Here is a 27,929-nt window from a genome sequence, read left to right as displayed (position 1 = left end):
CACCTGGAATGAAGGATGTAGTATTTGAAACTCTGGTAGATCCAAATAAAGTTTTACTTCCACCACTCCACATCAAACTGGGGCTCATGAAAAATTTCATGAAGGCTTTGGAAGTGAGCAGTCCTGCATTCACATATTTGCAAGAGAAATTCCCAAAACGTAGTACAGAGAAGATTAAGGCAAGCATTTTCATTGGTCTACAAATAAGGCAACTTTTCAAAGACAGTTTTTGAATGTGCCCTGAATGTGATAGCGAGAAATCAGTGTGGAAAGCCTTTTGAAATGTTTCTACTGGTTTTCTAGGAAATGTTAGAGCTGACATCTACAGGTAGCTTGTGGAAAATCTTGTTACTTTTAACGAAAAACTGGGGTGCAACGTACCATTAAAGATGCATTTCTTGCACTCACACATGGATTTCTTCCCGCCAAACTGTGGTTTCATCAGTGACAAACATGGTGAGCATTTCCATCAAGACATTGCAGCAATGGAACAAAGATACAAAAGCAAATGGAGTGCTGCCATGTTAAGTGGTTATTGTTGGATGGTGAAAAGGGATGCTGCTGAAGCGAAAGTTGAAAAGGTCCCATGTTTGATATAGGTATGTTCGTAGCTATATCTTATTGCCATATAAATAAAAAATATCTTGTATAAATATAAAAAACTACTTTTTCAAAAAAAAAAGAGCCAATCTACCATTTTAAGTACTATTTGTGTTTAGCACCCCAAAATTCTATAAAGTAAACTTACTCTCATGCCCGTAACAAGATATGGCCCAAAATTTGTTGTTCAGTGTTATACATTATCAGGGAACACAGAAATCTAGTGTAAGTATAAAGTAGTCTGCAATCAGATCACTAAAGGAGTTAGACCAGCTAAGGAAGATTATGAGACGTTTTTGTCAAGGAATGTAAAGAAAAGTAGCAAAGAATTCTTTTTAACGAAGATGGGGTTTATGTGATTGTTCATCATTGTGTGCTAATTAATTGATTGAGAATACACTAATATTACACTAAAACATGGCCTAAACACTAATAAGACACTAAAACATGGCCTCAACACTAATAAGACACTAAAACATGGCCTCCGTAGCCGAGTGGGCAGGAGCGGGAGTGCAGTAGCACACGCTCTTTGAGTCGACCGGGGTTCAAGCCCCTGACTGCTGAATACGGTCGATCTGCCAACCCGCACTGGACCAGCGTGGCAGATTATGGTCCATTTCTCTCAGCATTAATTGTTGAGGAGGCTCCCATCCTGCAGTGGGTTGATAATGGCTGCACTTAACTTTTTAACTTAACAGTAATATTTAATTAAATGGGTGAGTCATGATTTAATCCATTGTGGAACCTGTGGAATGTTTTCCAAGGTCGACCTGGTGACTAATCCTACCTTGCCTGGGGATTCTTTTCTTTGTGATTGATGTAAGGAGTGCATCGATCTTAAATTACAATTTGGTGCACTGATGGAACAATTTGAGTCCCTGAAAAAATGAGTGCTTGCCCTTGAGAATAATGCATCTGGGAGCTCGTCAGGGACTCAAGACTCCAGCAATCTACCAAGTGATGCACACCCGATTCAAGCCTCAAAACAGAAAAACCAAGTGCAAACTACTCTGGTTAAAAAGGACTTTGTTTTATTAGGAGACTCCATTGTCAGAGAAATGGGGAATATTTTTTGTAATAAGGATAGGTGGAGTAGAACCAGGGTATGTCTGCCGGGAGCAACTATTGATGATGTCACCAACAGATTGTCAGATTTTAAAGGGGGTAAAGAGAATATTATTATTCATGTGGGGACTAATGATATTAAACATACACGATCTGACGATTTTTTGGAAAAATACAGGACCATGCTGAGGAAATGCCGCGAGCTGGGCCATAATGTCTGTGTCTGCAATTCTGCCAAGACACGATAGGAGGGATTATATGTTAAGAGCCTTGTAGATTAACTCAAGACTTGAAGGAATCTGCAAGGCTTTATGGGGGAAATTTCTATCAGCATGGCCCACACTTGTAGGTAAAAGGAATTTGTTTTGTAGAGACGGGATACACTTAAACAAAGGTGGTGCAAAAGTTTTTGCCAGTATTATTGAGGATACCTTAAAGGTTCAGGGAAACTGCTAGCTAGGGGGGATGTGGGTAATACTGACACGCATTTATCTGATAATATTGGTCAAAGTAACTCTTGCACATACCTTAACAGTTCTTACCTGCTACCCCAACTGGACGTATTATCTAGATGTTCTGGGGATAGAAACGTTTCACGTGAGCGAGTAGCTAATATCAGGGAAGAGAGCCTAAAAAACTTCAAGGGTTGTGTTAGGGTTGCTAAATATACAAGAACTGTAAATCTTAGTTGTTTATACAGAAACGTTAGAAGTGTCGTCAATAAAATGAGCAAATTTGAACTGCTGGTTAAAACAAGTAACGCGGACATAATAGGGCTTACAGAGATGTGGTGCCACCCGGAAATTGGGGATGATGAGTTTAAGTACGGCTTGTATAATGTATTTAGGAAGGATAGGGTAGATAGAAGGGGTGGTGGGGTAATGCTTCTTATCAGAAGCAGCCTGAGTGCGACGATAGCTTTCCCGGATTCAGACATTTTCACATGCTAGTATAGAGTCTGTATGGTGTGAAATAGTTGGAAACAAAGGTATAATGCGAGTAGGAGTAATCTACAGACCAGGTGATTGTAAAAATTATGACAAAAGCCTCTACATGCAAATGAAATGGGCAAGTAAGCATCAATGTCTTATTATGGGTGATTTCAATTTGCCTCTAATTGATTGGAGTAAATAGGAAGGAAACTCGATATGGGGAACAAAATTTTTAAATCAACTAGATGACTGTTATTTGTATCAACATGTCAGGGAAAGTACTAGAGAAAAGAATATCCTAGACCTCATCATCACCCACGAATCAGATGACATAACAGGGTTGACAGTAGAGGAACCAGTAGCAGGAAGTGATCACGGAGTTCTACGGTGGATGATGACGAGAGAGGTAGCAGAAGTAAAAGGCAAAGGAATGGGTTTTAATTTCAGAAAAGGAAATTACGATGCCTTAAGGTACTACATGGCCTCTATTAACTGGGTAGATATCTTGCAGAAAATGAATACATTTGAACTGTGGTACGCTTTTAAAACATTAATCACAGATGCCTTGAATGCATATATACCATTAAAAAAATACTCCACGAGGAGGGTTCCAAGTTGGATGAATAGTGAAGTTGCCACATTACTTGAGCAGAAAAAGGTGGCATGGAAAGGTTACAGAGCAATAAAAAGTACTGAAGCCTATAACAGCTACAAGGTGATGTGTAATAGAGCCACAGAAAAGGTTCAACAGGCAAAGGCAGTTTATGAGAAATCACTAGTAAACAGAGCAAAGAGGGGGGGATAAAGAATTCTTCACATATATAAATGCCAAGAAGAGCAGAACAAACCAGATCAGACCTTTACGTAAGGCAAAGGGAACAGTATTAAATACACCAGCTGCCGTTGCAGATGAACTCAACAGTTATTTTGCATCGATATTTACAAATGAAAAACCTTTTGTGGCAATGGGAAATTGTGGGAGCGAAGTTAAAAAATATGTAATTAATGATATTGAAATTTCGCAAGATTATTTAATGAAAAAACTTTTGAGTGTACAGACCAGTAAGGCTCCTGGAGTTTATGGAATATACCCTATAATCTTAAGGGAGGCAGCAAGCGAGTGCATTGAACCATTGAGGCTAATTATGCGAGCATCACTAGACTCTGGGGAGATTCCCTTGGATTGGAAAAGTGCAAATGTATCTCCTATACATAAGGGTAGCTCTAAAATGGAAGTTGGAAATTATTAACCTGTCAGTCTGACTTCAGTAGTAGGGAAAATCATGGAGGCAATGATCAAGGGTGGAATTCAGAATCATTTGGATCGAATTGAAATTCTCAAGGATACTCAGCATGGTTTTGTAAAGGGAAAACCATGTTTAACAAATCTGGTTCGCTATTTCGAAAGGGTCACTCACAAGCTGTATTTAGGGAATAATTTCAACATTGTTTATTTAGATTTTAGCAAAGCTTTTGACTCAGTCCCATATGAGCAGTTGCTTTATAAGCTGGAACAGGTTGGAATCACTGGGAAAATCCTTAGATGGATAGAAGGATGGCTTCAGGGCAGGAGGCAGAGGGTTGTGATAAATGGTTATTCCTCAGATTGGGTTGATGTAAGAAGTGGGGTTCCCAAAGGATCAGTATTAGGACCACCGTTGTTTTTAATTTTCATAAACGACATTGATGAAGGGATAGAGGGCGTGATGTCTAAATTTGCAGATGATGTTAAAATTGGTAGAGTAGTTTATGATCACTGTCAAGCTGAGCTTCTTCAGAGAGACCTAGATAGACTTCAGGAATGGTCAGAAAAATGGCAGCTATGATTTAATCCAACAAAGTGTAAGGTATTACACCTGGGAAACAGTAATCCCAAAATAACTTATTCACTTGGTGGAGTTCAACTAAACCCAGTACTGGAGGAAAGAGACTTGGGTGTTACGATACGGTCAGACATGAAATTCTCTGAGCATTGTAAACAGGTTTCAAGGAAGGCCCATGCTGTCTTATCAATGATCTATCGAACTTTTGCAAGTAGAGATAGGAACGTGATAATCCCATTATATAAGGCTTATGTTAGACCACACTTGGAATACTGTGTTCAAGTATGGAGACCGCACCTAAAGAAAGACATCGAGCTTCTTGAAAGGGCGCAAAGACAGGTAACTCGCCTGGTGAGATCTGCAAAAGGGCGTCCTTATGAAGAAAGACTTCGAATATGTGGGTTGCAGAGTTTGGAAACTAGACACCTTAGAGGAGATTTGATTGAGGCATTTAAGGCTCTGAGAGGCATCAGTAAAATGAATGAGGATGAAATTTTCAAGATTATAAATGATGCTAGAACTAGGGGACATAAATTCAAGTTACGGGAGGAAATGTTTAGATTGGACTGCAGGAAGTTTTATTTTAGCCAGCGAGTTATAAATTACCGGAATAAGTTGCCTTCATGGGTGGTAGAGGCCGACAGTTTGGGAAAATTCAAGGGTCATCTGGATGGTGCCTTCGGGTAGGGGAGGCTCGTGGGATGACAGGTTTAATTTCCTTTTTTTTTTATTAATTATTATTATTATTTTATTTTTTTTTTTTGTTTGTTTTTGTCATTGTTTTGTTCGGATATTTTATTTTAGTTTACTTTATTTTATGTTTTTTTTTGGCTGGTGCAGCATAAGCCTATGGCTTATGCTGCACCAGCCATAAGCCACATGGTGCAGCATAAGCCATAGGCTTATGCTGCACCATGTGGCCATTACTAATACTAATTATCATGTCATAGATTTAAGTAATTTATTATTGAAATGTTATAACTTGAACAATTGAAACACTTCAATGCAAAACACTTAAACAATGTGTTTGGCGTTAAGGTGTTTCAATCATTCAAATTGTAGCATTTCAATAATAAATTACTTAAATCTACCATGTGATATAATAGTGTAATCTCAATCAATTAATTAGTGCACAAAGAATTCTTTGCTTATGTTAAGACTAGAAGGAAACAAACCACACTGGCCCACTAGATATGAATGACATAACTATTGATGATGTTCAAGTTGCTGAAAAACTGAATAAATATTTTGCATCTACATCTGTGCATGAAAAGGTTTTTATGGATGGGATACAAGAAGTATACCAAAAGTGGAAGAGTGGAAAGTGGAAAGTGGAAAGTGGAAGAGAAATTGTTGAAGCTAAAAAGAAATAAGGTGGATCTCATCCATCAAAGGTGGGATGGATGAGATCAGGTGCCAATTATATTAAGAGAGGCAGCAAAAGATGGAAGCAAACCTTCAACCATAATTATGTGAGAGCATCCTTGGATTCAAGGGTGGTCCCCATAGGCTGGACATGTGCATATGTCTCCCCAATTCCCAAAGGAGGTTCAAAAGGTGAAGTGAGTAATTACAGCCCTGTAAGCTTAACTTCTCTTCCTGGAAAAATAATGGATCAGTGGTTAAAGAAGTATTGTAGAATAATCTTGAAAGGAATATATTATATGGCAATCACAGAATGGATTTGTTAAGGAGATACCTTGTCTGACCAATCTGATTAGCTACTATGATACAGTAACAGAGGATCAGGATGCAAAAAATAATTCTGATGTATACTTAGATTTTGGTAAAGCTTTTGACATAGTTCTGCATAAAAGACAAGTTACTGCTAAGGATAAAGGGATGGTTCAGTGTGGTTATAAATGAGCACTGCTCTTCTTGGACTAATGTTATTAGAGGCGTCCAGCAGAGTTCAGTGCTGGGTCCCTTACTGTTGTAAATATTTATTAATGACACTAATGACGGCATATCAAGCTTAATGTCTAAGTTTGCAAATAATACAAAGTTTGCAGGGTAGTTAATAACAGGAATCAAGACATATTACTACAACAAGACCTAAAAAAATTAGACAGAGGGGCTGAGAAATGGCAATTGTGTTAACACTGATAAATGCAAGGTACTGCATATGGGTAGTAGTAATTGCAAATTAACATACTAATTGGGTAGTACCACATTGGATGGTGGAAAATGAAAAAGACCTACAGGTAACTGCATAGTTCAACAATCTAGTTCTCTGACAGTGCAGACAGGCTGCTAGGAGAGCTCGTGGCATTTTGTCATTGATGTGCAGGAACTGTACCAGCAGGGACAAGGAGTTGATAATCCTGTTATATAAGGCAGCAATTTGAACAGTGTAGAGGGGGTCTGGAGGCCTCATTTTAGGAAGGATGTGGATCTGAGGGAGCAAGTGTAGAGAACAACAACATCAGTCAGAGACACAAAAGGGCATTCTAAACAATCATTTTGTATGATCATAGAGTTTGCTGTGGAGGAAAATTTACTAGAGATTGATCAGAATGCTGCATTAACTCAGATAGAGACTACAGTGTTATGTGTAATAGAAAATGTTCTAATGATGCTTATGTAGGCTATTTCTCATTTGTGCTTTACTGCAGTAGATATACACTGATTGAATAATGAATCTGTTTTTATTTAATACTTCCTTTTTAAAATTATTTTAACAACTTTTAACAATGTTATTATGCCAATAACTTCCAAAGGTATATTTATTGAGAGAAAGAGAGAGAGAGAATAAATGAATTGCAATCCCTAAAATATAAGGAATAGTCAAGTGTGTGTGTGACTGCAACATATTTTACCCCAGGGGCTCACATTTGGTGAGTATGGACTTGGCACACCCAGGGTCCTGAGCAGGATATCATAATTTTTCTCTTTCTTGGTGATTCCTTTCTACTTCTCTCTCTCTCTCTCTCTTTCTCTCTCAGGGTAACTTTTTTTCTTTTTTTTTTGGCTGGTGCAGCATAAGCCTCAGGCTTCCTTCTGCTATTGTTGTTGTTATTTGGTTTTTAGGAGCATTAACAACTAAGACCATATTGCTCCGGGGATATGCGGTGGTCATTTCCTGACCTTTCCGCATCCTCTGTATTTGGTTGTCACGGGCTCGAATCCCGGTCTAATCAAGAAGCGTGTGCTCCTGCCCACCTGGCTATGGAGGCACCAGGCTTCCTTGCATCATATGGCTAATAATAATAATATGAAATGAATAATGGGTGAAAACACTGAAAGCTAAGGATCATTCAAAAAGATTGTGTGGTTAAGAATATTATATATGAAAAAGAATTTCATCAAGATCAGAAGTGAGACCTTGTAACTTCCAGAAAAACACAGTTTTCAGTAAGGTGGGAAAATATATGTAACTTTTAAACAACCATTTTACACTAACTGTGATTGATCAAAGATGTATGATTCACATTGTAAAAGCCATCCAGCTAGCTGTATTGTTCAACTAATCATGTTCAATGAACAGTTGTCATGAATAAATGGCTAACTGAAACAAATTTAATATGCTATCTAACTGAAGTAACTGTAGATAAGTGAGAGAGAAGAAACTTACATCAGCATCTGGTCTCTTCAAAATTTCTTCACATTTCTGGGCATCTCCATTGGCTGAAGCTTTAACCAACTCTTCATTTACATCTCCTGACACATGAGTCTCAAAGAGCTTCTTCAATAATGCACTAAGACGTTCTGCCAAATTATAAAATATAAAAATTTTCAGTTATTTCTGAAAGTATTAAAAAATTTATCCATTCTATTCTAAGTAATAAATTTACTTTAGAAAATGTTTGAAAATATGTCATTACTATACACTGCATCTTTAAACATCTAAAACATACCCTTCCCTACAGAATTTCTCATGGGTGAATGTAGATACAAAATACCTATTCAGTTTGTCAGCAACCTGTTTGTTTTAACTGTTTGATAACTTGACATCAAGTGACCCATTGTGATTCAACCCCCTTCCTTCTACTGTTAATATAAGCATAGAGGTCTTTGCTACTCTTCTTTGCATTCTTTGCCAGACTTCTCGTAATCTGCCTTAGTCTTAACATTTACTTAGCCTTTTACTTTCTTTACTTGGATTAGACTAATAAGTTATGTTTCTAGAAAGAAATTTTTGTTGTCAATTCCAGATTTTAATTTCTTGTCTTCATAGTGTCAACTGTAAAGTTCACAATATGTTTCTAGAAATTTCTGTTGTCAATTCCAGATTTTAATTTCTTGTCTTCATAGTGTCAACTGTAAAGTTCACAAGCCATTTTCAACCCCCTCATTTTAATTCTTATAATTTTTTTTTTTATTTTGTATGCAAAATTTTATTTTCATTTATTTCAGCTACAAAATTTTATTCTCATTTTTATTTACATTTATGATTATTGCCCTTTGGCTTTTGGTTTACATCAGAAATGAAGACATGTTACTATTTTTCTTGCATTTCTTGCAATTCTTGCCATTGGCATCTGACGAGAGGTTGGTTTTGTAAGTTGTGTGGCAACATCCTCATTTTATTAATTTCATAATTATTTATCTCTTATTATACTTTTTTTTTTGTTACCTTCTATCCCTTCTAGCACTCTTATCTTCATCATTTTTTTTTTTTTCGCTTTATGTATATATAGTATTGGTATTAGTATTGGCCATATGGTGCAAGGAACCCTAAGGTTTATGCTGTTCCAACCAAAAAAAAAAAAAAAAAAAAAAAAGAAGAGTAAAATAACAATAATAATAAAATAAAATAAATAATTAATAAATAATAAAAGAAAAGGAAACAGACAACCATGCATCTCCCTAATCCTGTAAGTAACTATCCAGCTGATCTTTGAATTTTCCCCAACTGTCAGCCTCAACCACCCATGTAGGTAACATTCCAGTAATTTATAACTCACTGGCTAAAATAAAACTTCCTACAATCTGGCCTATTTGTGACCCTTAGTTTCAGGATTCTTTATAACAGTGAAAACTCTACCTTCATTCATTTACTAACCTGTCTCAGCCTTATAAATTTCAATCACGTCCCCTCTAAGGTGCTTGGTTGCCAAGCTCTGTAGCCCACAGAATCCATCTTTCCTTGTACGGTTACTCTTTTGCTATCTCACCATGCAAGTCGCCCTTCTTTGGACCCTTTCAAGAAGCTCAGTGCCATTTTTTTTAGATGCTGTCTCCATAATTGGACATAGTATTCCAATTGTCTTGTACAGTAGGATTATGACCTCCCTACCACTACAGAATATTGTTCAATAAATCATCGATAGGCCACCATGAGCTTTCCTGGCTGCCTGTTTACATGACTCAGAAAACTTCATGTCTACCCATATCATAATCCCAGATGCCTTTCTTCCTCTACTGTTTTTAACTTGACCCCCAAGTGTATAAGTTATTTTGAGATTGGTATATCCCAAGTGTATGAGCTTGCATTTTGTTGCATTAAAACATAGCACTCTTCTGATCATTCTTGATGCCCATTCAAGTCATGCTGAAGGTGCACTACTTGGCACTGATCATTAACGACTCTTCCAATCTTTATGTTATCTGCAAATTTTGACATCATATCCTTTATCCCTTCGTTGATATAGTTCATGGAAATCAGAAACAACAGTGGTCCAAGAACTGATCCTTGGGGGATTTCACTTCTGATGTTACACCAATCTGAAGAATATCCATTAATCACAACCCTATGCCTTCTTCCCTGCAACAAACATACAGTCCATCTTAGAATCTTTCAAATAACTGCAGCATGTTCAAGCTTCTAGAGTAACTTCTAATTAGGAACTGAGTTAAATGCCTTTCTAGAGTTCAAATGAACTACTAGGCAGTAGATAGCTCTCATCAACCAGTGCAATACCACCACTTTTCTTATTGGAGGCTTGAAGTGGTGATTGTTTGTTTGGTAGTTGTTGGCACATCAGCTTCTGTAGCCATAATGCACCTCCCAAGGTTTTTTTTGCAGTACTTTGATCCAAGCCAGAGGCGGGATTCGAACCCGTGACCTTTGGGTTGCTAGGCAGGCACTTTACCCACCCGGCTAGCCCGGTCAGCTTTGAAGTGGTGAAATCCATGTTTTGTCTCTAGAGCAAAGTTTCCAATATCACCTCCCCTTTTCCTTCAATCCATACATGTTACAACTAGTACTAATACTATCTAGTACCACTACTAATACAAATATAAAATAGTACTAATAATACAATACTATAATATAATATAATACCAATATATACTAAAACTAACACTAGGTGGCAGATAACTCTCATCAACCGGTGAAATACCACTACTTTGCTTATTGGAGGCTTGAAGTGGTGAAATCCATGTTTAGTCACCAAAACAAAGTTTCCAGCATACTCTCCCCATCTCTTTCACCCCATGCATGGTACTAAGTACTATCAGTTTTGACACCTTGGAGATTTCATTAAAAAAAAAAAAAATTTGTTATATGTAAAAAAGCAATTCATAAAATTAAATGCACCTTTAATGCAGCACTGTTAGCTTTAGACAGTCCACACAGCTTCTTAAGAATTGTTATATGAGACATGTGAATGCAGTGTCATTTGTGAAGATATATATATATACAGGCATACCTCGAATAACGAATAGGATGCGTTCCACGAAATTACTTCGTTAAGCGAAACTTTGTTTTCAGAGGTAAAAATACTATGGCCAGAATAGGGATACGTTCCTACCTAAAGAAAATGAAAAGCTTTTTTTTCGAACAAAGAAAAGTTTTATTAAATAAACAGTCAACTTACATACAAAGTGAAATCACATTTTAAAATAGGAGTCTAAAGTTGATTGCTTATGCTTTTTTTCTCTTTCATTTAACAATTGCCTATATGGAGTTATTGCATTTAACACTGATCGCTTAACAATAAAACTTCTTCCTAAATCAGGATCATTTTCACTAAAAAAATTTAAAACGTTTTCAATGTCATTTAAGCACCTTTTTAAATCTTTGGTTGTTAACACTTTTTCGGCAGGAACTTCTTTAACTTCGTCTTCATTGCTAACAAGGTTTTCTAAATCTTCCACTGAAAAACCATCATCTTCTGCATTCAATAAATTTCTAACATCCTCTTCATCGACATTTTCGAAACCTATTGATTGAGCCATCTGGATAACTTCATTTCTAATTTCTTGGATGTTATTTTCTTCTTCTAGTACAACTTCTGGCCATATTTTGCGCCAAACTCCATTTAAGCATTTCTTAGTGACTTCTTTCCAAGAACTATCAATGTTTTCAATTGCGTTTTTAGTGGTGTAGTTTTTCCAAAAAGTTTTAACTGTCATTTCCTCTTTCAGTTCAGTCTAGTTCAGTTAAATTGCTTAATGTTCGACGCAGATAATAAGCTTTAAATGATGCTATTACTTCCTGATCCAATGGTTGAATCAGGGAAGTTGTGTTTGCTGGAAGAAACACAACTTTTACAGGAATGCGTGTCCAACATGTTAAGATCAGTAGGATGTCCCGGAGCATTGTCTAACAACAAAAGAGCTTTTTCTTCAAAGTTGTTTTTTTGACAATACCGTTTTACTTCAGGACAAAAATGGTTAACAAACCAATCAGTAAATAACTCCTTGGTAACCCACGCTTTTCTATTTGCTTTCCATATTACAGGTAAATTCATTTTTATGTTACCTTTTAATGCCCTCGGATTTTCTGAATGGTAAACTAATAACAATTTTAATTTATAATCGCCAGAGGCATTTGATCCAAAGAGTAACGTTAAACGGTCTTTAGCTGCTTTGAACCCAGCAGCTGATTTTTCTTCAATAGAAATGAAGCTTTTTTGTTGGTAGCCGTTTCCAGAACAAATCGCTTTCGTCAACACTGAACACCAAATTTGGTGGAAAATTTTCACGTTCAATTATTTCCTTTAGTTTTTCTGGAAACTTATTTGCAGCTTTTCCTGTTAATTTTACACTATGAATCCTGGCCCGTTTTTTAAATTTCTCGAACCAACCACGAGAAGCCCCAAAGGTTTCTGTAATTTCTTCAATTTGTTTAGATTTCAGGTGATTAAACTGGAATATTTTTTTTTTATGTTAAATGGGGCTTGAAATTGCGGACTTCGTTATATCGAAGCTTCGTTATCAGAGGTAACGTTAATCGAGGTATGTCTGTGTATGTCTGTGTATATCTTAATAATTATATATATATATATATATATATAATTATTAAGAATAATGCAATAGAGAAGTTATATACTATAGGGGGGAAGGGAATTAAGATTTAGATTAGATAAAACTGAATTACAATAATATGAATTATGGATCAGGGTCACTGCTATCGCAAAAGTACCCTACAGCCATAATGTATATATAAAATATTATTAGTATAAAATACAGTAAGTAGGTGTTTATGCATAGAATTAAACTAATGAAAATACGGTGTACCCTGTGAGCGATATACGTTGTGAACGAAGCGGGGAAGAAAGGAACCGGAAAAAATAATTGTAACGATTGAAAAGTAAACCAATTGAATTTTTGAATTGAATTTGAATTCTTCCCCCCCTTCGTTTATATCGTTCCCAGGGTACACCGTATTTTCATTAGTTTAATTCTATGCATAAACATCTACTTACTGTATTTTATACTAATAATATTTTATATATATATATATATATATATATATATATATATATTAAATGTACTTTTAAAATAAAACTTTCAGTGGATGAAAAAAGGTTTCAGTTGATGAAAAAGTAATAAGTCAAATATAACAGATGCACCTAAAAGCACAAAACAGCATTAAAGGATGCAAAAGTATATATAAGTATGTATGAATAGATATATTAGATAAAGTATGCATTGATGGAGGTGAAATTTACAAATAATGCCAGAGACTAGAATGGTAAGGATAGTAGAAAAAGAAGTACAGGTAACCTTCGTGTAACGGTTATTAGGTTCCTGTAAAATATCGTGTTGTGTGAAACCATGTTATACGGGACTATGAAAAAGTACAAAAAGGGGGGTTACGTTCCAAAAGCTAACAAAAATACACCATTTTGTTAACAAAACTAACAAAAATACAACATTCTAGATTTCATGTATCTTCTGCTCTCTTTAAAAAATCAGTAATCTGGGTTTGTTTGCTTTTTCTTGATAAATCTTTATGAATTTCATCATATGGAACTAGGCATTTTTGGAGCTCCCTTTTGAACTTTGGGCTCCTTTCATTCAAGAATTTGCATTCAAAAAATAAGATTCTAACTGCTCAGCTAACTTTTTGCCTTCCCATATGCTTTTTAGTGTAAAATTTGGAAGTTCAGAATTTTCATCTGTGCTATCATCCTCTGAATTGATTTGGTTTTATCTCCCATGCCATTTCTGCCAAATACGCTTTGCTAGCCTCTTTTTCTAACAGTAATTCTTGAATGTCTTCAATAATCACACCTTTTTTTAAATTTTTTTAGGAGCATCAGTGACTAAGGCCATGTTACTCTGTGTATATTGTCTATAAACTGCACGCATGTGTCCTGAGGTCGATTTTATGTTTTGCTGGACGAAAACCCGAAGTTTCTGGGAGAAAAAAACCATGCTACCCTTGCCTGAGCCTAACTAACTCAGCCAGGAAAAAAGATTCATAAAAATTCCTCCCATCATTGATGGGATTCGAGCTCAGGTCTTTTCCACCCTTTATGTCATTGCACATAAAGGGTAGAAAATCGCCCTCCTCCCACTCAGCATGGGGGGGGGGCGATTCTATCAACTGTGCTACCCATGAGGGCTTCAGTAGTCATATTATCAAAATCTTACCCTCCCACTGACATAGCAAAGTTCTTCTATCGCACCGATTCCGTTTTCTGCCGGTTCGACAATATTTCCTGAATGAACTGACTCTGGCAATACATTTTTCCACACACATTTAACATTGATGGTTTTACTTCCTTCAGCAATAAAGCTAATTCTGATACAGTCCACAACTGAGAACTGTTTCCATGCCTCCATTACTTCAATAGATTCGGAATCATTCTTTTCTGAAATCCATTGTAACGATTTTTTGATGTAATGAGTTAAAGGTGGATATAATGTCTTGATCTAATGGCTGAATGAAAGAAGTTGCATTAACAAGTATAACTGTGGTGGTAGGAACATAACTTCAACATTTGGATGACGTAAATCTTTTGGATGGCCTGGTGTGTTATCCAATAATTATAAAACTTTTAAATCTAGATTTTTCCACAAGTTCAATAGCATAGAACTTAACACGGAGATTCTCCAAAAAAATAAAATACAGGGATTCCTCAATTTTTTTTTTTTTTTTTTTTTGACAGTGGGGATTCAAAAAGAGTGGAAACGTTGAAAAATTACATCCAACATATAGCAGGGTTTTCCCTGCACAAAAGCTCAAAACTACCGTTATGCGAGGTTTACCAAAATTCTCTAACTGTGTTAGAGCGAAACTGCGTTATATAAGTATCATGTTGTGCAAAGACTGCCACAATTTATCAGTTGTGTTAGAGCAAAACCGTGTTGTAGAAATCTCGTGTTATACAAGGGTTGCCTGTATAGTAGATATGTAAAAGGTGAAAGAATAAAGAGATAAATACTGTATAATCCAGTGAAAAACTTGTAATAACAAATGGCGTGAAGCTTTCAGGGTTAAATGAGCCCATCATCCACAAATTCTAATGGCATAAAGACATTAGAGACAAAATTTAACAGATACAGAGTTGTGTGCACAGTTATTCATTTGATCCTTATTTTACCTTAATAACTGACACTGCATTGGGATTACTTTGTCCATACTGTATAAGAATGTGCAAATTTAATTTTTTTTTGCTTTTTGGCCTTTCACCTTTCTTCTACTACTATAGAGAAGTATAGAAATGCAGTTCCTGATACATGGTCAGGTGTAGTCCCCTGATGAAATACCTGACCATGTATCAATATTTACTTCAGCTGACATCAGATTCTGCATATTTGCCTTACCTATATGTGACTTTTATCTAAATACGTCCCCCATATCTGATGACAGCTCTACCACTTTTTATTTTATTTGTATTATATTTTACCTTATTATTAATAATTTTACTTTATAGTTCACTCACCTATTACTGGCTTTGTAATTCAGCCCATAATTTTCTTAATTCATCATAACTTTTAGGATATTAACATTCTTTCACCTTTTACATATCTACAGGTGACCCCCGCTTAACGCTGATAATTTGTTCCGGAAAAACAGAGCGCTAAGCGAGCGCAGCATTCCCATAAGGTAACATGTGTATTTGTGAGTTGCGGTCGGTGCCATTGGATATTTCCTAATCAATAATAAACAGTAGTGAAAAGATGCACAAATGTCGGTCAAAATATTATATATTCAATTATATGTACATATAAAATATTCTGCATTACATACATATAATGCAGAATGCACTGGTCCCACAGGAACTAGTAGTTGTTGGTGACCCTATTGTCAGGGAAACGGGGAACATGCTTTGTAAAAAGGATAGGTGGAACAGGACCAGGGTATGTCTGCCAGGGGCAAAGGTTGATGACATTGTAGAGCGGATATCATCTTTTAAGGGCACAAAAGGTGATATAGTTGTACACGTTGGCACTAATGATATTAAGAGTAGGAGACCAGCGGAATTACTTAACAAGTACAGGTCACTGTTGAAAAAAAGCCGTGAAGTAGGGTTGAATTTGAAAGTGTCTGCAATTCTGCCCAGACACGATAGGAGAGAGTATATGATGAGAGCCTTGTCGATCAATTCGGCCCTGGAAAGATTGTGCAAGGCTCAAGGGGTAGAATTTTTTTCAGCCTGGACTGTACTTGTTAACAGGAGAGATTGCTTCTACAGGGATGGGATACACTTAAATAGAAAGGGTGCAAGAATATTTGCTAATGCTATTGAGGCAGTATTAGGTGGGTCGGAAAACTGCTAGCTTGGGGGGAGACAAAGACAAATAGATTAACAGTAGCCACTGGCAGAGGTGAAAGAGATTCTTGCACTGCTTCTATTGGAATGAGCAGAAGCCTGAAAAACAATATGCAGGATATTTCAGAGACTGCTGGAAGTCATTATGGTACAAGTAAATACATGGGTTGTGTTAGGGTACCTAAGAATAGAAACAGGTGCATGTATACTTGCGTGTACACCAATGCTAGGAGTTTAGTAAATAAATTTGATGAATTTGAGGTTTTGCTCAAAACATCAAAGGCAGATATTGTTGGGATATTAGAGACATGGTGTCACACAGATATAAGGAATGCAGAACTGGAATTTGGGGAGTACAACGTCTACAGAAAGGATAGACAGGATAGGAAGGGAGGAGGGGTTATGCTATTAGTTAAAAAACACATAAAATCGAAGGAAGTGAAGCCAGTCAACATCGATGGACAGGGCAGTGTCGAGTCAGTTTGGTGTGACATAAGCATGGGTAAATCAAAATTGAGAGTAGGAGTGTGCTATAGGCCAATGACTCTGATGAGTATAATAAGATACTGTACAGGGAAATAGAATGGGCCAGTAAATCAGAGAGTCTTATAATGGGGAATTTTAATTTCCCAGATATTGACTGGAATTTGTGGGTTGGTCACTCACACACTAGCAAGGCTTTTGTGGATTTATTGGATGATTGTTTTCTACACCAGCATGTTCGGGAGGCAACTAGAGGGAGTAATACTCTTGATCTGATTATCAGTAGTGATTCTTCATGCATTAAGAATCTGCAGATAAAGGAACCACTAGGTGGCAGTGATCACAGTGTGCTGAAGTGGGATTTACTCAAGGAGGTAACTACCATCAGAGATAAAGGGAGGGTTTTTGCTTTCGTAAAGGCGACTATGATGGGCTGAGACAGTATTTAAATTCTATACAGTGGGACCAACTGATGATGTTACCAACAGCAAATTCAAAATGGGAAGCATTCAAGGAACTAATCTTGGAAGCTACCAGGCGTTACATACCAACCAAGAAATATTGTTCAAGGTTCAGGCCTAAATGGTTATCAGATGAACTAATGAGACACATGGCAGAGAAGAAAAATGCATGGGATACATACAAATTAATGGGTGACATGGAAGCCTATGATAGATATAAGTTGGTCTGTAACCAAGTCACAAAGATTAGGCAGGCAAAGGCAGATTATGAGAAATCCTTGGCAAAGGATGCAAAGAAAAACAGAAAAGAGTTCTTTAGCTATTTAAACTCAAGAAGGAAAGGGATGAATCAGATTGATCCACTGGATGTTGATGGTTCAACAGTTGAGGATCCTGCTCAGGTGGCTAACAATCTAAACGAGTATTTTGCATCTACAGTCACAGATGAGGAGTTATTCAGGAAGGGAAATGTCGTAGGTAAAGTAAACATTGGCAGTGAGCTAGATGATTTTCTAATAACTGATAGGAAAGTGGAGGAGAAATTGTTGAAGATAAATACAAGAAAGGCACCTCCGGTGGATGGGATCTGTCCAGTTATATTAAAGGAGGCAGCAAAGGAAGTAAGCAAACCCTTAGCCATAATTATGAGAGCTTCCTTGGACTCAGGGGAGGTACCCATGGACTGGAGATGTGCAAATGTGACCCCAATTCAAAAAGGAGGATCAAAGGCTGACACAAGTAATTATAGACCTGTTAGTTTAACTTCAGTTCCAGGAAAATTAATGGAGGCACTGGTTAAAGAAGCACTGCAGGATCATCTGGACAAGAATTCAGTTATAGCTCAGACACAGCATGGTTTTGTTAAGGGCAGGTCTTGTCTGACCAATTTGATTGGATACTATGATGCAGTCACAAAAGAACTGGATGCAGGGAATAACTTTGATATTATATATTTGGATCTTAGAAAGGCTTTTGATACTGTTGCGCATGGAAGACTGCTGCACAAATTGGAGCAGTGTGGCATTGGAGGCAAATTGCTGCTATGGATAAAGGGATGGTTGAGTGGCAGAAGACAGAGAGTGGTAATCAATGGACACTGATCAACATGGACTAATGTTATTAGTGGAGTTCCTCAGGGTTCAGTGTTGGGTCCATTGTTGTTTTCTGTTTATTAATGATATAGATGATGGTATATCAAGCTTAATGTCCAAGTTTGCAGACGATACAAAGGTTGGCAGGGTTGTTAAGGACACTACTGATGCTATGCTGCTGCAACAGGATCTGGAAAGGTTGAGCAGATGGGCTGAGAGGTGGCAAATGAAGTTTAACATTGAAAAAATGTAAAGTACTACATATGGGAAACAGTAACCCCAGATCAACGTATCAACTCTGTGGTATTATGCTGACAGTGGTAGAGAATGAAAAGGACCTGGGGGTAATTGTGCAGGCAGATATGAAATTCTCTGAGCAGTGCAGACGAGCTGCAAGAGTAGCTCATGGTGTCTTGTCAATGATATACAGGAATTTTCCTAGCAGGGATAGGGATGTGATTATTCCCTTGTATAAGGCATTGGTCAGGCCACACCTTGAGTACTGTATACAGGTCTGGAGACCTCATTTCAAGAAGGATGTAGAGCTGCTGGAACGAGTACATAGGAGGGCAACAAGATTAGTGAATGGAACAAAGGGTTGCTCTTACGAAGAAAGGCTTAAGTTGTGCAAATTACAGAGTCTGGAGACTAGGCATCGGTGAGGTGATCTGATAGAGGTGTATAAGGCTTTGAATGGCTTGAGCATGCTCAATGCCGATGGGATTCTTCCTCTTGCTCAGAATAATCACCTGAGAGGGCATAAATTCAAATTGAGGAAGGACGGATGTTGGATAGATGTGCGGAAATTTTCCTTTAGCCAGCAGGCAGTTGGTTTGTGGAACAGACTTCCATCACTTGTTGTTGAAGTTGATAGCCTAAACAAATTTAAGTCTCAGCTGGACAGGTATTTCGAACGAACGGAGGGGTGAAATGGGAGTAGCGGTTGTGCTTTTTTTTTTTTTTTTTTTTTTTTTTGGCTGATGCTGAATAAGCTTGCTTTCTTGCATCATATGCCTCTACTAATGCTAATATATAATTATTTGGTAACTATTTACGTATCAAAATTACACTTAAAATTCCAATTAAAATCATGAATTTAATCATGAAAAATGTTTCTATTTTGGGTTGTACTTTGGCCCTCTTCCTGGTAAACTAAATGGGATTTTAATTTAAAATCCCCCACAGCGTTACCACCAGACAATAAAGTCAACCGATCCTTCGCTGCTTTGAAACCTGGCATGTTTTTTTCTTCTTTCAATATGAAACTTCTTTTAGGCATTCGTTTCCAAAAAAGTCCTGATTCATCTTTGTTAAAAACATGTTGAAAAGTATAACACATAATACCCCTCTTCAATAATTTTAACAAGTTCTTTTTTAAAAGTTTTGGCTCCTTGATCTGCAGTTGAGACTTCTTCCTGGATTTTAAATCTATTCGACCAGCCTTTACTAGTTTTAAATGGTACCACATTTTTTTTTTAGGTGAGCTTTCTTCAGATCATCATATAGGTTAATCTATTTTTTTTTTTCTATAACATTTAACTTAGCTGAATTCTGCATTTGGATATTATCTTCAATAAAATTAGTTATAAAAAGTCTCTCTATTTCAATCCTAATAGCCGGCCTAGCCCTAGTTGCTTGCAGTGGAACAGCTGTCTTTCTGCTGCTAAAATTAATTCTTTATTTTTTTATAATCGTTCTTACAGTTAAACCTGCTAGTCCTAAATTATGGCACACATCTGCTTGTTGTTGATCGGAATCAATTCGCTTCAAATTGCTTAATTTAATTTTCAAATTCAGTCTTTTTCTTACATTTGTAGTCTACGTACTGCATCCAGACGTTGCTTTTTCAATTTTATTCGCCATTATTAACTTTTCGAAAATGTAACTGTGTTGGTTGCATTAATTATGATACAATGTTCGAATAAGCTATCCATTACGCACAATATCTAATACTGTACTGAGTGATGACTAGACTTCAGATAAATGCATATAACGCAAATATTACAAGCAATATACTTGATAATTTTTTTAAAATGTTGATATCTGAACTACGTAACAAGTCACTGTACTGCAATTAAATTAGCGTGCAAGAAAATTTCACTAAGTGTGGGAAAATTTCTCAAGTCAGTGTGGGAAACGTTTTAATGCTGTTTTGCTATTCATTTCGACTCCATCAGATGAAACGTTTTCGTTAAATATGCCAAAAATGCAATCTGTACACGGGTAAAAGAGCATTATAGTGATTTGTGACAGCATTATAATCAGATATGGGTTATAATATAAGAACAGCGGTAAAAAGGAAAATAATAAAGTTATAATTATAGTATATCTAATGCTCCAAAACGTACAGTGCAGCAGTAGAGGAAGCAAAAGAATATAAATAATGTGTGGTTTGTAGAATAAATAAAATGTCTGTGAAAATGGAAATGAAAAGTCCAAGGTGCCAGAACTAAGAGAAGTTTAAGGGATAGTAGAAAGTGGAAGTGAAGTAGTGGTTAAACAGGTGAAAGAATTTGAAAAACCTAGTGCAAAAATGAACTGGGACTAAGACTAGTGTTTTTGCACTAGGTTTTTCAAATTCTTTCATCTGTTTAACCACTATTTCACTTCCACTTTCTACTATCCCTTAAACTTCTCTTAGTTCTGGCACCTTGTGGACTTTTCATTTCCATTTTCAAAGACACTTTATTTATTCTACAAACCACACACATGTGTGTGTGTGTGTGTGTGTGTGTGTGTGTGTGTGTGTGTGTGTGTGTGTGTGTGTGTGCGTGGTTTGTAACATAAATATACATAAGTCTGAAAAGATGGAAAAGAGAAGTACACAGAGTTTAAAGGAAACGAAAAAACCAGTGTAACCAAACAGGGTAAAAATTCTTGAGGATGGGGAAGGGGAGAAAAAGTACTTAAAAGAAGGGCCCTCTATTTTCTATATATTCGTTTCGAAGTTATCTTGCCTGTTGGCTGCTAAATTTAAATTATAACCAAATTAGCCTTCATGTCTATGTTTAATAACACTGGTTTACAATGTATCTGGGGTTTGAGTAAAAGTATGTGGCAGTTATTTATGCATGTTTACTGATTACTAAACTGAAGTCCATTTGTTTCTATCATGTAAAGATTTTTCACAATTCATTAACAAAATATTACCTAGGTATTATACGCAAATGTGTACATAACTATAGTTTCTGCAATGGTTTACAAGTTTTATACCCCTATATTCGTAATCAGTGCCTCCGTAGTCGAGTGGTCAGGAGCGGGAGTGCAGTAGCACACACTCTTTGAGTAGACCGGGGTTCAAGCCCCTGACTGCTGAATACGGTCGATCTGCCATCCCACACTAGACCAGCGTGGCAGATTATGGTCCATTTCCCTCAGCATGAATTGTTGAGGAGGCTTCCATCCTGCAGTGGGTTGATAATGGCTGCACTTTTTTTTTTTTTTTTTTTTTATTCGTAATCAGTATCACCTCAAATACGACAGATTGTGCATGTTTAACCCATAACTACACACACACACTGCAAGGTAGCCGACCTTGACCGAGAAAGGTAGACGGTCCCCCATCCCGTTCTTCCAGCCCATCTGTGTTCCCAGAATTTTATTTTCTGAGTGGAGTCTGGGAGACTCCTGTGTGTAGTTACGGGTTAAACTTGTCTTAGCATGGACTCACTTGTTTGTACAGTCCACTCAACCACAGAGCCTATATAAGTGGCATATCACTTATGCGGTCACAGCACTCCTGTAAGAACCGTCGTGAGCTCTCATTGTGTGTTAGTTTTCTTTTAGTATGGCAACCAGAAAGTGTATAACAGTCCCGACATATTTTGTTACATGTGTGGTTGTTCTGTTCCTATAAAGCAGAGGTGAAATATTACCGATTTTGTAAAAAAATCGTATTATGCATACTTTGACATAAAACTAGGCAATCAGGATAAATCGTGGGCACCGCATAAAGTATGTCATACATGTATCAAATATCTTAGAAAATGGAGTCAAGGAAAAAAGGTGTGCTTGCTTGCTATTCCGATAGTGTGGCGCGAGTCAGTAAGCCATGCCGAATGTTACTTTTGTGTATGTGACGTTAAAGGTTACAATTCAAAAAATAAAAAGGACATCAAATATCCAGATTTACCTACCGCTGTTAGTGGAAGAACTATGATTTTAATGTTCCTCCCCTCCTCCCTGACCATAGACTTTACATGGTAGGGTGCCATATATTATCCTATGAATCTTACAGGCAAATCAACACCACCATCATTCTTAGGACCCTGATTACCCCCTAGAAGAAGGCTGTCTAGTCGTCTTACGAGCTCTTTCTGCACTATTCCCCCCCCGCCCATCGGTAACCTGCGGGTAACTCCAATACTTCGCCGGATTGTTGCTCGGCTCCAAGTAACAGTACAAACTTTCTGTTTGTGATATTCATCGTCTCTACTATGCCTCAATCAACCGATCATGGTACTGTTTCGATAATCCGAATTACTCCCGCAAATCCGGAACTGGATGAAATACCCAACTTCAACAGCGAAACACAGTCGCAAGCTAGAAACAATGACAAACCAATCATAATCAACAATAAAAACGATACTGACAACATCCAAACAGGCTGTACTGCACCCAAAAGGAAAAATAAGAACTTTATAATGCCAATATTCGAAAGGCAGACTCAATCTAGGTCAGAAAACAAAGAATCAACAGAACAAAATGCCTCTGAAACTGAGAACGCCGCCAAAAAGTCACAGACTGCACCGGGGAAAACCCAAGAGACCTAATTGGACCCAACACTACCCAAAGGTACTGTCCTTGAGCAGTCTCTTGCCCTCAGGATTGCCCTGGAGAGCTTGTTCAAGGAACTGAACAACAGAATTACAACATCTCCACGTGCAGAGATTGTCTCAATCTGGACTAAGATGGAGACTATTCTACTCCAAACAAACATGGAAAAAGAAATTGCAAGTACAAAATTGGAGGTCTTGCAAACCAGTGGGACAAACCAAATGCTACAGTGCATTTCCACATACTCACATGCACTGAGGACCAACGAGAAACGACACCTACTACAACCTGGACAGAGCCAACCCAAAAGAAAACCCTATTACTCAGGCCACATCTAGTGGTACTTAAACCCTCATCACCCGAGGGACTCAAAAGCAGCGAGGAGGTGAAGCAGACAGTAGTGGACCAACTCAAAGAAGACTTAAAATACACGAGAATCATGTCAGTAAGGAAAACACGGAACACAGGGATAATTATACAAACTGAAACCGAGGAAGACATACAGAGTATCAAAAAAAACCCCAACCCTTGGACTAAGAAGCAGAACCACCCAAAAGAAAAGGACCAAGCACAGTTATCTATGATGTAGGGAAAGAAACTACTGTGGAAGAGATAACAGAAGAAACCTACGGAGACAACTTCCAAATGAAACACCAGGAAGCCATATCCTTCTCAAGTTCAAAACCAAACCCAGAACAGGCAATGCAACTAACTGGGTCATTGAACTATCTACAGCTGCATGGAAAATCCTCAACCGCCAGACCAGAATATATATTAATTGGGGCAGCCACCATTTCAATGAGCAAGTGGCTGTTCCCAAATGCTTCAGCTGCTGTCGCTTTGGCCATACGACACACACAAACAAGCTAAGAGAACATGTCTGTGGCCACTGTGCCGGCACCGGGCACAAATTTAACTCCTGCCCAAACAAGGAAAAGCCTCCAACCTGCGCAAACTGAAAGGCGATGAAGATGCCATCTGACCACTCTGTCCGTGACAACAAAGGTTCAATATATGTAAAAGCTAGGAGCACACAACAAATGAGGACTTACTATGGAGAATAGACAAAACAGATACAATTTAACTAGAGTCAAAATTGTGCAGCATAATGTGCAAAGATCAAGAGCCCTACACCCACAGCAAAAAGGTAAGAGGATACCCCCTCCAATTCAAGATAGTCCAGACCAAGGATGATACTCCCTGGGCCGCAATCATCATTCAGAATCCTGATCTCACTGTAACAAAAATCACTGACCTATGCAACAACTGGGCAGTCTGTGCCCACATAGCATCTTCCCTTGGAGCCTTTTACATAGTTTCCATCTATGCATGGCTGGGGGAAGACATCGTGCTAGCGAGGCAAAACTCAACGCCTTTACAAATATCATCAATACTTAGTAAACATCTAGCACTTAAGTTATCATCCTGCTCCAAGGCCAACCTTACACAATGCACCCCATGTCCAATGGGGATACATGTGAACAGAGATACGTCAAACGAGATCATAAGTTCATCTTCACCCATAGACTGGCTTCTTATAAAGTTCACAAATTCCTTACTATCCTTAACTACTAAACTGGAACGTCCCACTATATGAGCAATAACTCTAGCTAAAAATCCAGATAAGGCATAGGTGGGACTACCCACAAACGATACTATTGGCCTCAATGGAATGCCCACCTTGTGCGTCTTTGGGAGGCCATAGAACCGGGGTAATCGACATCCTGAGGCATGAAGAGTCCAATAAACTTCTTTAGTTATTTTACCAGCCTTATGCCAGCCCTGTATGATGTTGTTAACTTGTCTCTCCAAACCAGCTAACGGATTTCGATGGGTAACTTTATATATGTTGGTATCCTGTAAAAGATCCAGAGCTTTTGCACAATAATCTTCTTTGTTCAGTATAACTGTGAATCTGCCTTTATCGGCAAGTAACATTATAATACCTTCATCCTTTATAAGTTGTCTTAATGCTCTTTTGTAAAGGCGTTGAGTTTTGCCTCGCTAGCACTACCATGATCTTTCAAAAAGTTATGTACAAGCAGGTCCATGGCATGGCCATGGGTTCCCCCATTAGTGTCATTGTGGCGAATTTGGCAATGGAGGAAGTGGAAACTAGGATGTTTCATCAGTTGGATTTCCCCATGCACGAGTGGAGGAAATATGTGGATAATACATTCACCATTTTAAAAAAGGGGAAGGAAGATGAGGTGCTCAATTTACTTAACAGCTTCTCCCCATTTATACAATTCACCTCGGAGGTGGAAAAAGCTGGGTCCCTCCCGTTTCTGGATGTCCTGGTTAGCAGAGATGGGTCTAGAATTAAGACAACGATTTACAGAAAGCCTATGTGCCGTGGCCAGTATGTTCATTACAGCTCGGCACAGGCTTATCATCATAAGAATAGTGTAGCCAGGGTGTTGTTGAATAGCGTGGGGACCCACTGTAGTACCCCCGAGGATAAGGAAATGGAAATTTGTAGAATCACGGCAGACCTCAGGAAATGTGGGTACCCCCAGAGGGTCTTGGACAAATATATTTATAGGGTAGAGTCCAATCGTAGGGAGTCTCCTGCCCCTGTGGCTACCGCATATATTCCTTACTATCCGGGCCTTTCAGAACGCATTGTACGGGCACTGCGGGAGTGTCAGACCCGCTGTGTGCAGCTTCCGGGACAGAGGTTGCACACAGTGGTGTCTCAAGTTAAAGATCCCGTAGCCTAGGACTATACTAGTAGTGTGGTCTATGAGATTAAGTGCCCGGATTGTGAGGAATGTTATGTGGGGGAGACGGGGCGACGTTTAAAGGACCGTCTGGGGGAGCACATGACCACTATTAAGACTGCTAATTATGCGAGGTCTGCTGTGGCAGAGCATTTCTGGGAGAAGCAGCATCGGATCTCCCCTGAAGACGCGGTCATTACGGACTGTGCCCATGGATTTTGGGAACGCAATTGGCTCGAGAGCTTGCGAATCGGTTCATCCAGTTGTAATACTATTAACAGGGACAGGGGGACACGTTTACACCCCCCCCCCCCGTTTGAGGTGGTTGTCCTCAGACGGGATGACCGGTTCTGTTTTGACGCTCCCGAGTCACTTCCGTTTCCGATGTGCGTGTGGGGAATGCCGACCATGTGTCTGATGGACCACGTCCATGAGTACCATGGGTCTGCTACTTAAGGATGTGTCATTGCAGTAATAGTATACTGTTGAAGAAGGAGACAGCAGCCTCCGAAAGCTTCAGGTTTTATCGCTTTTAATCCAGTTTATTTTAGATAATTTTATTGCTTCGGTATATTTTTAACTATATTTTTAACGTTTTATCGTAATTTATTTTATCGTAAATATTGTAATATTTCCGATAGTGTATCACGTTATTTTTATAGTAAAAATTTTTTATTCCTTGGCTGGTGTTTGTCTTTAATTATTGCAGTATGGAATTTCCCAGCCCCATAGGCCTGTTTGAAGATATCGATGATTACAATCTTGCCTCCAAAATAGAAGAGTATCCATTACCACTGCTTACTGCCATGTTACCAGACCAGTTCACAGGGCTGCCCCCAGGGTTCTGTCCTGGGCCTCTCCTGTGGAACATGGTCCTGGATGGATTCCTCAATCTAGATCTTCACCCTATCGCCTCCCAGGCTTACGCCGATGATTTAGTGCTGTTGATTGAGGCTGACAGCAGGGCACAGCTGGAACTAAATGCAAATCACACAATTAATATACTCCAGGAATGGACCACACTGCACCATCTAACTATCTCAACAGCCAAGACAAGTTCAATCCTACTAAAAGGAACCCTTGATACTCGATGGCCTCCTCAAATCAAAGTAATGGAGAGACTATCAAATTGCAGACACAACTGAAGTATTTGGGGATTGTACTAGATAAAAACCTATGCTATACCCCCACACCTGGAGCACCTTATAACAAAAATTAGAAAACTATCTATCAGCACTTATAGCCAGAATAACCGGCAGAGACTGGGGTCAAAAAAAGAAGTCCCTCACTCTCTTATATAAGTCAACCTTCATCCCAGCCATGACATATGCTGAGGGGGTGTGGTACACCAAGGCAAATATGGCAGTGAACAAAAAAAAGCTTGAATCCATTCAACTCTCCATATTACTTATGACTACCAATGCTTGCTGCACTGTCAACACCCATGCACTCCAGGTCTTGGCTGGATCTCTTCCCCTGGACCTGGAGGTTTTGCACTGTGGGCTGCTGTACCAACATCGAAAGGAAGAGCAGTAACCCAGATGGATTTCACTGTTGATCCAACAATCAGCAAAACCTTACAACACAAAAGGCTTACAGAACACCTAAAAGACACCTGGCAGAACCAATGGAATTTATCCACCAAAGGAATCATTACCAAGAAGTTCCTCCCAGATATCAGCAGGGTGTATCCACTCTCCCCGGCATGGCTATCTCCCGGACTATACAACACATTTTTACTGACTGGGCACGGCTCCTTTAGAAGAAAGCTACATGAATTAGGTCTCACAGACACCCCATTCTGTGCCTGTGGACAAGAAGAATCCTGGGAGCACCTCCTTCATGAGTGCGACCTCTTCGAAGACCAGTGTAGACAACTATACACAACTATCCACTCACTACTCAGGAATGAAGAGTATGTCATTTTACAGGAGCAAGACAACTACAGGGCCTTCACCCATTTTGCCCAGCTGCTGTTTACAAGACGAAGAACCCTTTTACCTCCCTAAAGAAAATGACACACCATAATGGGAATAGGACCCATCTTTTGGACCCAAATGCTGAACATGACATTATCAAGT

General features: G+C 38.3%; 1 protein-coding gene across 2 annotated transcripts in view; it reads right to left on the bottom strand.

Annotated features, from left to right (window-relative positions):
- Nucleotides 1-27,929, bottom strand: part of mib1 (E3 ubiquitin-protein ligase mind bomb 1) — a 501,099-nt gene that overhangs the window by 381,082 nt on the left and 92,088 nt on the right. For both annotated transcript variants that reach the window (XM_090372633.1, XM_090372634.1), the window contains exon 9: nucleotides 7,995-8,128. In XM_090372633.1, the coding sequence (XP_090228759.1) occupies nucleotides 7,995-8,128 (134 nt within the window). The remainder of the gene's footprint in view (nucleotides 1-7,994; nucleotides 8,129-27,929) is intronic.

The sequence above is a fragment of the Mastigoproctus giganteus genome, chromosome 4, assembly GCF_048544385.1.
Source record: "Mastigoproctus giganteus isolate SK-2022 chromosome 4, ASM4854438v1, whole genome shotgun sequence".
NCBI classification, from domain to species: domain Eukaryota; kingdom Metazoa; phylum Arthropoda; class Arachnida; order Uropygi; family Thelyphonidae; genus Mastigoproctus; species Mastigoproctus giganteus.
This window is presented reverse-complemented; position numbering and strand designations above follow the sequence as displayed.